This window comes from Amblyomma mixtum, chromosome 7 (genome assembly GCF_055824585.1).
Source record: "Amblyomma mixtum isolate Tamu chromosome 7, ASM5582458v1, whole genome shotgun sequence".
In the NCBI taxonomy this organism is placed as follows: domain Eukaryota; kingdom Metazoa; phylum Arthropoda; class Arachnida; order Ixodida; family Ixodidae; genus Amblyomma; species Amblyomma mixtum.
This window is the reverse complement of record NC_143018.1, coordinates 99,717,092-99,730,941: the sequence shown is the minus strand read 5'-3', so window position 1 is coordinate 99,730,941 and position 13,850 is coordinate 99,717,092. Positions and strand designations below refer to the sequence as shown.

Sequence of the window (13,850 nt, the reverse complement as noted above, 5' to 3'; positions counted from 1 at the left end):
CCTTAGGTTTTTTGTTCCGCGCACAGTAAGGGAGGTCCGCTTTGTCTGGGTACCTGGTCATTCGGGAATCTATTTCAACGAGGTGGCCGATTTTTTGGCAAGGTCAGCTCTAACTGCCCCTGTAATATATCCCGTACCGCACCTTATTATGTTGGAGACCTCCCGTTTCCAGCGGTTCCAACATATCTCAGCCAGCTTGGGTGATCCGTTGCTGAATACCGTGGACTTTCAACATTTAAAGTTCCCATGGAATGTTCGATCATGTAAGACAAGGCGGTGTGAGGTGTCCATGACGCTTCTGCGATGCAGAATCCCCCACCTCAACTTGTACTTATGCAGATGCGGGTTCGCTACGAGTAACCTTTGTAACACATGCGGAGAAGTTGAATCAATTGACCATTATCTCCTCTCTTGCCGGCGGTTCGCTTTTCAGAGAAAACAGTATTTGGAAGACCCTCTTTCGAGGTTAGGACTCCCTTTGTCTTTACCAGTTCTGCTCTCGTTTGGTGCGAGCGCCACGGGATTTTCGTTAAGCACTATTTGCGGCTACCTTCATGATTACATCATTGCAACTGGGCGCTTACCCTGTTAAATCCATATAAAATTCCACTGAATGTCCAAAAGCGTATTTTAGTTTGTTTCCTGATGTATCTAATTTGCTTATTATTAACATTTCTAACAATTCATACATATTTTCTGATTTCAAACATTCTACTATTTTACTTAGCTTTTTTCCCGCACTCATACCTCCTTGGCATTCACCACCGCACCTTGGCCAATCCCCCCGCGTGGGTATGTGCCATTTTCTTATGGTGAAGAAGAAGAAGAAGAAGAAGCGGACGCGTTCCTCGATGTTCTCCGCACAAAAGGTTCAATCGGCCTCTGGCCGAGGTACTGCTCAGGCTTTTGCTGGCAGTAATGACTACCGTATCGTTCTGCCCCGACTCCCAACCGGTAAGCTTGTGACCGACTCCGTTTTCCTGCATGCAGATCTTGCCGGACGCCCGTACAGGGCACAGGATTTCAGAGACTCGCTGCGGAATGTCATAGACCTCAAAGAAATTAGCTCCATCGGACAATTCCAGATGTCTCACGTCTGGATGGTGATTTGCAAATCTGCGCAATCAAAAGAAAAGCTCGTGTCGTGCGGCGATCTCTTGGTGAAGAGCCGCCGCTGCGTTGTTGTTGACCCGGAACCGAAGGAGGTGAAGCTGAAGCTTTTGTGGCTTCCCGAGCGCTTGGAAGATTGCTTCATCCGTGAGGCACTTCAGGCGTACGGGAAGGTGACATCTATCTCAGCGGAAAATTGGAAAGTCTCAGACATGGAGCAGATGAGAACTCTAAGCCGTGATGTCGTCCTGTCTCTTGCTGATGGAGTCGGGGTTAGTGATGTTCCGCATCAGATGACTGTGTGCGGCGTTCAGAGCCTTGTTCTAATTCCGGGCAGACCACCTCTGTGTTTACGTTGCAACCGTGTTGGCCACATTCGTCGGCACTGTCGTACGCCGCGGTGTGACGACTGCCGGCGTTTCGGCCACACAGCGGAGGAGTGCGTCGTGACGTATGCTGACAAGCTGCGGCATCGTGTGCGGCCCCCTGACGACGCTCTACAGGAGCACATCATGGACGCTACAGAAGTACTTGACGCGACTGGGGACTTGCCAGCCGCCGTTGTAGCTGAGCCTTCGAGTGTCAGTGCACCGGTTGTTCCCCAAAGTGCTGCCGCGGAGTGTAAAGAGCCGGCGGATGACCATGCAGCGCCGCCTCGATGTGAGGCGCCGGATTCTGCTGCTGGTGGAGAACCATTGGCCGTCCTTGCGGCCACTACGGATACCACAGCGGACACTTCGCTTCCTCCTGTCAATGCTGGCCAGCAGCTTCCGGATCAGGGCCTTCTTCCAGCGGACGCTGAACCTGGTTCCGCAGACGAGCCGCTTCAGAAGCGCCGTGCGTCCTGCGCTTCCGAAACGAGTGGCGATGAGGACCCGGTGCGCAGCACTCATCGCCGTCGGCGTCGCGCGTCGAGGCACAAGGAGCAGTGCCGACGTTCGCGGTCCAGGAGGCCTGGCGGTGGTTCTCAGGCGGCATCGCCGTCTACCGACAAGAACAGGGAACTGTAGGCATAATTAGTTACAGTCATCATGGCTGATTCCGCAGAGTTAGTATTCGCAACACTGAATGTACGTGGCCTTAGGTCTCGCCAGAGGCAGGTGCAACTCCGCCGACTTTTCTGCAGCAGGCACCTTGATGTTATCGCCGTCCAGGAGACGAAAATTGAAAGCGAGGAGGATACTGAGGTGGCCCTGCAGCCCTTTTTATCAGAATATAATGTTCTCGTAACGCATGCTGTGGGCTTGTCGGCGGGTTGCTGGTTGTTTCTGCGCAAGACACTCCCCTGTTCGGGCTTGACCTATAATGTCGATAATGAGGGCCGGTTGATATGCTGCGATTTTCTTCTCTATGGAAAGCCATGGCGACTAATGAATGTCTATGCATTTAATACTGTGCCACAGCGCATTACTCTTTTTGAATGCATTGCCAGCTTACTGGACTGTGACCGGCACGTTGTGCTAATGGGTGACTTTAATTGTGTGTGCGACCCAGCTGATCGTGCCGGTCCTGATACACCCAGCGATAGGAGCGGTGAATTTTTGTCTGTTGTTACGGAAGATGCAGGGCTCATTGATACCGGAAGTTCATGTCGTGGTTTCCGCTTATTCACACGCATTCAGGGCCATTCTCACGCTCGCCTAGATCGAATTTATGCATCTTTTTCACTTGTCTCCAGAGGATTGGTCTGTGAGACTGTACCAGTTTCGTTCTCTGATCACTGCATGGTGGTTGCTCGCCTCGGAGGCAGTGTTTGTTCAAAATTTAGGCCGAAATGGGCGCTTTGGAAGCTGAACTCTTCTGTAATTAATGATGAAGAGTTTGTCATTCGTGTCCGCTCGCAACTGGAATCCTGTCTCTCGAGCAAGATGCCGTTGTTCGCCGCTTGGGAAATGTTTAAGCAAGACGTGCGTGCTACAGCTATAGAAATTGGTTCCGTGCGGTCCTTTCACAGGAAACATCAGGAGCAGACACTCAGGAAAAATTTGCACAATCTGTATGAAATGGAATGCGAAGCACCTGGTTTATATACGGATGAATTAGCTAGTATCAAAAGTGAGTTACAACGATTTGATGCAGAACGTTACCGGGGTGCCCGTGTTCGATCTCGTACCATGCGTGATCTGCAATGTGAGCACCCGACACGACAGGCTTTGCTTGATGAGCGCCGTCATGCGACTGCGAAGTTTATTTCGGGGATGATGTCCAATGGCAGACTAGTGTCCAGTACAAATGAGGTGATGACCGTATTTGTAGATTATTACACAGACTTGTTTAGTGCTTCACCTGATGTGCATAATTCGGAAATTTTGGCGTATTTCAGCACCTTAGTGAGCCCTTTATCAGAAGATGATTGTTCTGTTATTAGCGGCTCTTTCACGCAGGAAGAGGTGGAACATGCAATTGATCAGTTACCTGTCTCAAAAACGCCTGGTCCTGACGGCATTTCAAGCGAATTTTACAAGGCTTTTAAATCTATTCTCACTCCTGTCCTGCTGCGGGTCTTCACAGTGGGGCTGGATATAGGAGCCCTTCCTCAGTCTTTTACAAAAAGCCACACAGTCCTAATTCCGAAAACTACTGATGAAGGAAAACTGCGCTCCGTAGAAGGTTATCGGCCCATTACATTGTCAAATGTGGATTACAAAATTTTTGCTAAAGTCTTGTCAAATCGCCTGCAATTTGCAATGTCGGTACTCATTGGATCTCACCAGACTTGCGGTTTGAGAGGCCGCTCCATTCAAAGTAATGTGCACATTGCGCGGACAATACTTGAATATTCCTCCAGCTGTCATGAGCAGCTTGCCCTCCTTCAGATTGACCTTGCGAAAGCATTTGACCGCGTACGCCATTCATTTCTGTTTTCACTTCTAGAGCGAGCAAACGTGGGTTCTACTGTACTTAAAGGGATGCAACTTTGCTACAGCAACTGTTCAACACGATTGATCATTAATGGCCAGCTCTCGAACCCTGTGCCAATCCGCTCTTCTGTGAAGCAAGGCTGTCCGATGTCTCCTCTGCTTTTTGCTCTTTACCTGGAACCGCTTTGTTTGAGCGTTTTGCGTAACAGTAATATCCATGGGTTCCCTATTTTGGGTAATGAAGTCAAATTGCTGGCATATGCTGACGACCTTGCATTTTTCTGCATTGACAAGCCCAGCATTGATATAGTGTTGTCCACAATAGATCAGTTCGGCATCGTTTCTGGTGCTCAAATGAATCGCTCCAAAAGTTCTGGCCTATGGTTTGGTTCATGGGGCACAACTCCACCTCTGTACGCTGGCATAGAATGGTCTTGTGTGCCTCCTAAATATCTTGGCATTCCACTTCATGCCTACAAATCCAGTGCCCATTACTGGAGAGAGCGAGTTCCGGCTGTTGAGCGTTATGCTCAGACGTTTGTACCGCATCGCCTCTCAATTTTTGGTCGAGCCCAGGCTTGCAACACCTTTCTGGCAACAAGAATTTATTACGTACTCCAGGTCCTTCACTGCGCCAGACATTACATACAGCGTTTCCATCGTATATTTGCGACGTTTATTTGGTCCTCCAAATTTGAGCCCATGCGGCGTGATAACCTTTTCAGGCCTGTTTGTGCAGGAGGCCTGGGCCTAGAGCACCTGTATGTGAGACAGTTGGTTGCCCGTTTCTTCTTTTTTCGTGCTTGTTCCCTTCCGATTATTAGAGCATTCTTGCAGGTTAACTTCATGACTCTACTTCCGAACTTAGTAGTTTCTTCCAATTTTACTGAACGACCCCGTTTACTAGGCTTAATGCAGGAAGTTTATGCCTCCGTGCGTTTTTTGACAGTTCGGTTTTCAAATGAGTACTTATATTCTGTTTCGCGAAAAAATCTGTACAGGGATTTGATATCCATGCTCTTCCCGCCCCCACTGTATCGTTCCGTCTACGTTGGGCTCATGGGTCATGATGTTTTAAAGCGAGTGCGTAAAATGCCAATTTCTCCTTGCACCAAAACATTTTTCTATAAATTACACACTGAAACTCTACCTGTCAAGACGTGGCTCGATAGGAAAAACATTTTTGTGTCTTCTGCAAACTGTCGCTTGTGCAATGTGCCTGAAACAATTGAACATTGTTTTATAGACTGCAAAGACGCGATTTTGTTTTGGGATGTGTTGCAAAGGACGCTACAGAAAGATTTCCTCCTAAATTCCTACAGTGTGCGCTACCTTGTTGTTTCCCAACCTGGCTCGAATCCTTATGATATGATTCTTCTGATTGGACTTCATAGTCTTTGGAAAACGCGCATGCAAGATCGCAACGTTGAACCTGTTGTTTCGCCCAGAATTCACTTTAGCCGAATGTTGCTGCAGGTAACGGACATTTACAAAAAATCGGACTTTGTACCGGATTGGTTTCCTCTCCTGATGCGCTGTATATCTTTACCGGCCTTTTAGTTATATGTTACTATTATGTTTCTGCCACGTAGCGCCTACCTAGGTGCTCTGTAAATAGTTGTTTTTGTGTGTGTATATACACACACACATATGTATATATATGCTTTGTATACAAAAGCATGTAAATAAATACCATGAAAGAAAGAAAAAAAAAAGAGCTGGCATGGCGGAGTGGATAGCATGCTCGTCTCGCACGCCGAAGACCGGGGTTCGATTCCCGAGCTCGACCAGTTTCCTACTCGGTTTTATTTATTTATATGGCCTGACTAGAAAAGCTAATTGGGTAATTAGGCAATTAACTAAGCTCAGTCACACTTGGAGCATCACTATACGATCCCTTCAATTGGTTGCCTGGTTACTAGCCAAAGTACAATTGGCCCCGTTTGAAATTCGCGCACTGTGACGTCACGACCGTTTCGACCAATTGAAGAGCGTGACATTTCTGTCGACAACTGCTGCTTACAACGATGAGACATTAAATGCTTTCGCCTTAATACATGCGACGTTTTTCAGACGATCTTCGCGCGGCAGAAAACGTCGCAGCGACGCGACGCCCGGCTGGATATACCGGAGCGTAGAAGCGGCGGCGCGCCGCCGCTTATCCCTCGACGCGGAAACAAATGTTATCAACAAGTGGCAAACACCACTGAGCAAGGAGGTCTGTGGGAGCAGCAACGTTGACCATTCTGTTAAAATCACGAAAGTGTTCACTTCGACACCATTGTACGAATTTTAGCACGCGTGCATAAGTATCTAAAAGATTTTCGTGCTCGAATGCATGCCGTCGCGTACCCTTGGACGCCCGCTCAGCTGCGGACACCAACTGCTGCGGTTTTCTTCGACGCATTCGATTCAGGGAGGAAGCGCAGGCATTCCGATCCGATATTCGACCGCGTTCTCCAAAAAAAGCGACATTTCAAGTCTGATGATGCGTTTATTTTCACGACAATAACATTTCCGTGCCAAAAACACTGCGTAGCTCGTCAGCCATGGCGGCCATGTTGGCGGCGGCAGGCAGAGGACCGGAAGAGCGGGCTTCCTGCGCTGCTATTGGCTCGCTTCAGCCGCCGCTTCGGTCTCACCGGACGCCGCGCGTAAAAATCTAGGCGGTCCTGATCGGCGGCGGCGGGCGTTTTTCTCGACGCCGGGCGTCAAATCTGCGCAGTCGGGCGAAAATCGCGGACTATCCGCAGTAAAAACGCTCATGTATTCCGGCCTTAAGGCGTCTCTAGACGGAACTTTTCTGTTCCGCCGCCACTGGTACGAATCCAACTCGGAGTATGCATGCTCTTTTAATTCTTTTTTACTGCTTTAGCAGTACAGTATAGCGTCCTTTCCTAAAAATAACCGCACTCTGTGTGTGTGTGTGTGTGTGTGTGTGTGTGTGCGTGCGTGCGTGCGTGAGCGCGCGTGTCTGTGCGTGTGCGTGTGTGTGTGCGCGTGCGCGCGTGCGTGCGTGCGTGCGTGCGTGTGTGTGTCTGTGTGTGTGTGTTTGTGTGTGTGTGTGTTTACGCAAACAAGCATAAACTTTTCGTCTCAGACGCCAAGAACTGGAAGTATGACAGCGAGAAGTAGATATAAGCCGCCAGGCAGAGGATTCATGATCCAGCAGTCCGTGAACAGCGTGATGAAGCCGCCCGCTAGCTACTGGCCCCAATTTTTTTATAAGCACAGCAATTTAACGAAACCGCATCACGAAATCATTTCATTGCAGTAGCATCTTTCTAGGCGTATTAACTATTACATGCCAGCAAGCGCATGCATTTCGGCATTGCCTCTTCGGTAATCGGTATTTAATTTTTTTCTTACACCTCCACCGGTGCCAAGAGGAAGCCTTTTCTTACTTTTTCTCGTCGCGTGCAAAAAAATAATAGTTGGGTTTCTAAAAAAAGTCCACAAATTTTTCGATCTTTATTTGGTAATAATAGTAGTAATACATCGAGTTTAACGCGTCAAGTTAGCACGGGGCATGTGTGGTGGACGCTGTAGGGGAGGACTCCAGGTTAATATAGACCGGCTGAGGTTCTGGAGCGAGAGCTCCACTGCGCCATGTTTCGCCAAGGTCATAAGGTGTTGCACTTTGACCTTGAGCAGGAGGAGCGCCGGAGGTGCGGATGTGACGTAAGACCACGTGACTCGCCGCAGCTGCAGCCGCCACGCCGCAGCTCCGACTGCTGCAGCGCCACAGCTCAGAATGCGGTGCTCCGAGCGCCACTCCGCCAAAATGGGGTCATGTGATTATGCACGTGACTCGGCGTTCACTTAAAGGTGCACTAAACAGGATTCTGAGCTCGTCTTTCTACCGCGGGAACTCGATCTACACACTCCAAGCATTCTTAGAAAGTTCGAGATTATTGTCCTGTGTGGCTGATTTTCTTTATTAAGTCGAATTAAACGTCCCGGCTCCCGCCTGTATTTTGAACTGACCTCCGTGAGTAGAAGGGGTCAACCAACGCGTGGAGTGCCTTTCAGCAATTCGCGTGGCGGCTTCGCTTTCGCTTTATTTTGTTTTTTAGGCTTCTGCGAATAAATTGCTTCAGTCGCAGACAACACAGCCGCATATTAGGCCCACGGAAATAAAAATACGCGTGGACTCTTTGCTTTCGATGGCAGAGCGTCCAGCCGCCACGCGACTGGCTGAAAGGCACTCCACGCGTTGGTTGACTCCTCCGACTATCGCAGGTGAGTTTAAAAAAAAAGCGGGAGCCGGGATGTTTAACCCGATTTAATAAAGAAATCGGCCGCGTAGGACAATAATTCTAGGCTTCAAAGAATGCTTGCAGCGTGTCGACCGAATTCCCGTGGTAAAAAGAAGAGCTCAGAATCCTGTTTAGCGCACCTTTTAAGTAGGCGACGCCGCTCTCGCATGCACTTTTGCCAAGGATGAGAGCGCGGCTAACAGTGTGCCTGAAACGCCTCCGAGGCGTCTCAACAAGCGTGGCTAAGTTTAATCGAGCTTTCGCTCTAACTAAATAGATGTAGAAGAATTAAACCATTGTCAATTTTTTCAACGTACGACAGTGCACACGAGTTTTTTTCATTTCGCCTCCATCGAAATGCGGGCCTCGACAGGATCGAACCCGCAACCTTGGAATCAGGAGCCGAGCTCCACAGCCACTCCACAGCTCTACAGCCCATCGGACCACGGAGAAAAATTCTGGTTCTAAGTCCCATTGCTCATGCCAGACTCCGAGACATTTATCTACATTAACAGCGCTATCAGGTTGCCTTCAAAACCTTTTGGTTACTTCTAACGCTTCTACAATATTTTTGCGGTCTTCACAAAAGAGCGCCACGTCATCTGCGTATGCCAGTATTCACACCTCACACGCTCCCAACCTAAAACCTCGGATGTGCCCACTCGCTGTTATCATCCTACAAAAAGGCTCCAAATAAATTGCAAAAACTTAACAAGCGGACATCCTTGTCGAACATATGCCCTTACATCAATTCTTTGAGATATTTTGTTTACCATAAGGCGCGTCGGGCAACATACATAAGCCATTTTTACCCCTTTGAGTACAACGGATCCAATACTAATATGTCCCAACAGACAATAGAGTATTTCATGAGACACTCGATCAAATGCTTTTTCAAAGTAAATTTGAACCATAGCCACTTTTTTTATATAGAGCATCGTAGCACTCCAGAACGCTGCGTGCTACATGAATATTTGTAAATATGCTTCTTGTTTTCATTCCACACGTTTGGTGAAGCCCTACAATATCCTTTATGGCGTATTGCCATCGCGTAGCTAACACTTTCATCAGAATTTTATAATCAACGTTTGTTAACGTGATCTGTCTATAGCTTGTTACTTTTACCAGCTTGCCAGGGTCATCTGTCTTAGAAATTCAGACCGTATGAGCATTGATAAACGAAGGTGGCAGCGTACCGACCTGAAACCGCTATTGGAAAAGCTTACAAAGCATAGTGGCAAGGTCATATTTCAAGCTAATATAGAAGGCCGCACTCAAACCGCCAGGTCCCGACAACTTTCCGGCATTAAATTCATCAATTGCCGTCTCTATTTCCTTAATACTTATTTTGCTTTCTAGTTCTCCAGTAATCCGATTTCCTAATATTGGCATAAGTGGCAAAAAGTTTTCCCGAAACCATTCTTCACTTGGTGCTTTGCGTGCAAACAGCTCAGGGTACTGTTCCGCGAAAGCACTTGAAATTTCACTTTTTTCATTGAGGATTTGTCCTTTGTATTCGATAACTGAGATTTCGTTGGACCGCGCGTATCGCTCTTCATTTGAGAGCACGCGTTTTGTTGGCATTTCACCAGTAAGCCATTTTTTCGTGCGTGCTCTTATCCCTACCCCTCTGTACTTCTAAGCATCTAAAGCTTGTAGCCTAACTTTGACGTCTTTTATATCATGCATGAACATGCCCGGCGTTTTTTCCTCTTCGCGCCCTAAATTTGCCTACAGCTCACGCAGTTGCTTTTCTTCTTTTTTTTCCCTCATATGTTCTTACGGTTGAACGCCAATGGCATGGATATTCACCTCCTTCTTAAAGCGTTCCCAAGAATGAATACATCCTGTTTCACTATTATTAAACATATCCATGATTTTCTTAACTTTGCTTAACTTTCCTTAAAAATATGTCGTCTTCTATAAGCCTTGAGTTTAGTTTCCACATATCCCAGGCCATTTTTGCTTTACGCTGCTTCCTTCTTGCCGAAGTGACCGTAACGAGGCAGTGGCCACTAAATGACACTCACTTCACTTCATACTGCTCACAGGAAGGCGAAAACTCCGGCGACACAGATATTCTGTCCAGTCGTGCGTAGCTACTACCCTGAAAATGCGTAAACTACACATGATTCTGTCTATTCACCAGGCCTAATACGTCCTCCAAGCTGCACTCGTTGAGGACACTCTTCAACAAATCAGCACTCAGACCTTTTAAATCCTTCACATTTTAGAGCGCGGTTTCCTCACTGCTACTGTGTACCGCTTGGACTCGCGTCCTTCAACAGAGTCCAACGGTCTGGGGCCTTGGACACAACCTTCCTCACAAAGGAAAGCGGCGAAAGCGCTCCTCAGATTTTGAAAGAACTCGGGGTTGTATTCCCGTCTATAATTTTTGAGATTTTAGTGCGCACCCTCTGTCCCTTTGACATAGTGGTCGATGGGCACTTGGAAAACTCATTTCATTGCCGCTCTTTCTCCTTTTTTCCCCTTTGTTCTCCTCCCCAAGTGGAGGGTAGCCTACTGGGCATCACCTGGTTAACCTCCCAACCTTTCCGTCCATTTCTCTCTCTCTCTCTTTTCACATTTGAATGATCTTTAGGGCCCAGAACACAATTGGAATCTCCCAATGATATGAACACTCGAATTAATTCAAGGAACGAGGCTAACTGTTCAAAAAATCCGCGCCGTTCCTTTTGTATCGTAAGAGCATACAGGAAAACAACCCTCACCGTGAATGTTTCGTATGTGAAGTCACATACGATAAACCGCCCCCCTTGCACAAGTTATTTTTTCTTCTACCATGCCTATGTTTTTCCTCCGGAAAAGACAGCATTCCGCCGAATAACCAGCCGCATGGCTTACGCAAACACTGAATTGTGACCGAAAACTAAGCACCATGTTATCTGTTTGCTGCTCATCCTCAATTTTTGTTACTCGAATAGCCGCGATATCTAGATCTAACTCACCGAACAGTCGGTTCAACTGCACTTGCTTACGCTTCGAGGCAAATCCTCGTACGTTCAGAGTGCCAACTTTTAGCGGTTTCTTCAAATAAGCCATAGCGTGCACACAGCAAACAAAGAACATTGACTAAAGCTCACTGTTTCGGTCTTGTCGCGAGTCAGCGACGAGGACCGCGACAAGGCTAACTTGCCTTTCTTGGCTCCCTCCCCTCTCCAATGCCTTTCTAGCCTACGAAGTTCTCGATCCGTAGCCGGAGCCTTTTCGTAGTCACGAGGTTGCTTAATGGAAGCGACGGTCGCATCCATCAGCGCCTCGGAGTCGTGGTCACCTGAAGTGCTCTCCCACGTTGGCTCTTCTGGCGGGGTAGCAGCCTCCGCCTTGTCAGCTGCAGCAGCATCCGTTTCTGCAGCAGGTTAAACTTGTGGCTTCTTGTCGCCAGCAGGCAGCTCCGGCTGCTGGAAAACAGGGCCGTCGCTAAATCCTATAGGGGGCGGGGCGCCGGCGTTCTCCAGTTCCTCCTAGTCCATGGTCCATAAGAAACTCACTGCCGTCGCCTTGCGGCGCAGCAGTACCCGTGGCCACACGCGAATACGTGCGGACGCATCCTTCCCGTTCGTGTCCGAAGGCGCACCACAAACTGCACCTTGGCGTGCGGCAGTTGCGTCGAATATGTCCCGTCATCTTGCACCGTAAGCATATTGGTGGACGTTCAGGCACCACAACTAACACTTGCCCTCCGTAAAACTCGAACATGTGGGGTAAATTATCGATAGAGAGCCCCTCCATCAAAACCATAAGTACAAGACGGGTTGTCGATTCGACTTCTTCGAAACCCGGACTGTTCCACTGCTCGCGAGTGACATCTGTCACATCTCTGAATTCTTCAAAAGCCTTCTGCACAGATTCATTCGACACGTTGAACGGCACCCAGTGCACCCTGAAGGCCAACTCACGTTTGTTGGGGTCGATGACCGAACAATAGCATTTTTTCACTTCTATTGCACCTTCTGTCAGCAGTCGTTCCATTCACTTCCGCAGTTTTCAGCTTCAACATCCACATATGCGACATTTGAAAGGCCCAAATGCCAGCCACAAAAGGGAGAACACCGGCCGTTTCCAAAGGCTCACGAAGATTCTGTATGCGATAAGGCCACCCTGCAATATAGGAAAACAGCTGTCATCATTGCGTCCCCCGAAGGGAGCCTAGGCAAAACTAAACGATAGCCCACTAGTGGGCGTCGCTCACCGAAACCTGGGCCAGACATGACCGATAACAGTGCGCGCTCAGAGCTTCCCATCACACAACCGTCTCCCACGGAAGCCGGAAGTGGAATCCTAACCTATTTCGGCACGGGACGGCACGTGGGGGCTGCTACGTGCGCACTGTGCGTATAGTGCGAACGGAAAGAAAAAAAAAGAGGTGCTGCCGAAACCCGGGATAGAACCAGGGACCTTTACATCTTCAGTCTAACGCTCTCCCAACTGAGCTACTTTTTTTTTTTTTTTTACCGATGCTTTTTTTTTTCTTTATTGCCTTCAAGAAAACAACACAAAAATACAGACACCAAACTGAAAACCAGCAACCTGCCAGATCTTCCTGGCTGGCCATGTCAAGTTTAAAATTCTCTCAACAGAGTCAAATTTTCCATCCTGGGTAGCCAATCGGGTACACATGCTTGCAGTTTCATCACTTCCACAAATCTACGTACATTTTCCCGAAAATACATGCGGGCTGGTCTAGCGTCAGAGTCGCAGTAATACCCCGCCATTCTGGAGCGCCATATACTATGGAGGCCCCAGAGCATTACCTGATCAAACGGGAACCCGTCCAGGTTTTCAATTGCCAAATATCTGATACCGTGGGGATGAAGCGGCAGTTCTCTTTTAAGTGTTCGTTGCAAAACGTCCCAAAAAAACACACCCTCCCAACAGTGAAGAAACACATGGTCTATTGTTTCGGGGCACTTGCATATTAGGCAATGCGAACCCCACGGTAGGAATAAACCCCTTCCCTCCAAAAACCCTTTAACTGATAGTGTCTCGGTATGCAACTTGAAGAAGAAAGTTTTGGTTCCTGGCTGTACTTGCATTCTTTTTACTCTTTTCAGAACATCCCCTCCGTGGCCTCCATCGTACAAAGCTCTGTACATGGGCACTGGAAAAACAACATCACACAGATCTGCGTATAGCTTTTTCCGCTTCACGTCACTTAAATATTCTCTCGAAAAACGCACAACAAGAAATTTAACGCTATCAGCAACTTCTCTGAAGTAACCTAAAGTTCTTCCGGAAAAATAATTTGTTCCCACAACAAAATCAGGCAAAACACGGGTCAACCTTAGTTGACACATAGTTCTCAAAAAAGGGTCACGCACATCTCGAAAAAAGAAAAACCTGTTTACAAGCTGGCGCAGAAACAGATGTCCTAGCCCAAGGCCACCATCTTTCACACGTCTAAACAAATTCGTCCGTCGGCACCGTTCCCAGGTCGAGGACCAAACAAAAACAGCTAAAATGCGATGTATCTTCTGTACATTTGCCCGGGAACAGTGCAACACTTGCATGACGTACCACAGTTTGCTTAAAAAGAACAAGTTACACACCGTCGCTCTCGCAAAGATTGATAAATGTGCCCCCTTCCATCTATCTGATT

At 48.0% G+C, this 13,850-nt stretch overlaps 1 protein-coding gene across 1 annotated transcript; it reads left to right on the top strand.

Annotated features, from left to right (window-relative positions):
- Nucleotides 1-841: 841 nt before the first annotated feature.
- Nucleotides 842-2,120, top strand: LOC149336962 (uncharacterized). Its single transcript, XM_089554291.1, has one exon. The coding sequence runs from the start codon at nucleotides 852-854 to the stop codon at nucleotides 2,118-2,120; it is 1,269 nt and encodes a 422-aa protein (XP_089410417.1). The 5' UTR covers nucleotides 842-851.
- The last annotated feature ends 11,730 nt before the right edge of the window (nucleotides 2,121-13,850 follow it).

What these genes read in the sequence shown, in the direction of transcription:
- LOC149336962 (XM_089554291.1), top strand. Translation starts at nt 852, where the DNA reads ATGTTCTCCGCACAAAAGGTTCAATCGGCCTCTGGCCGAGGTACTGCT.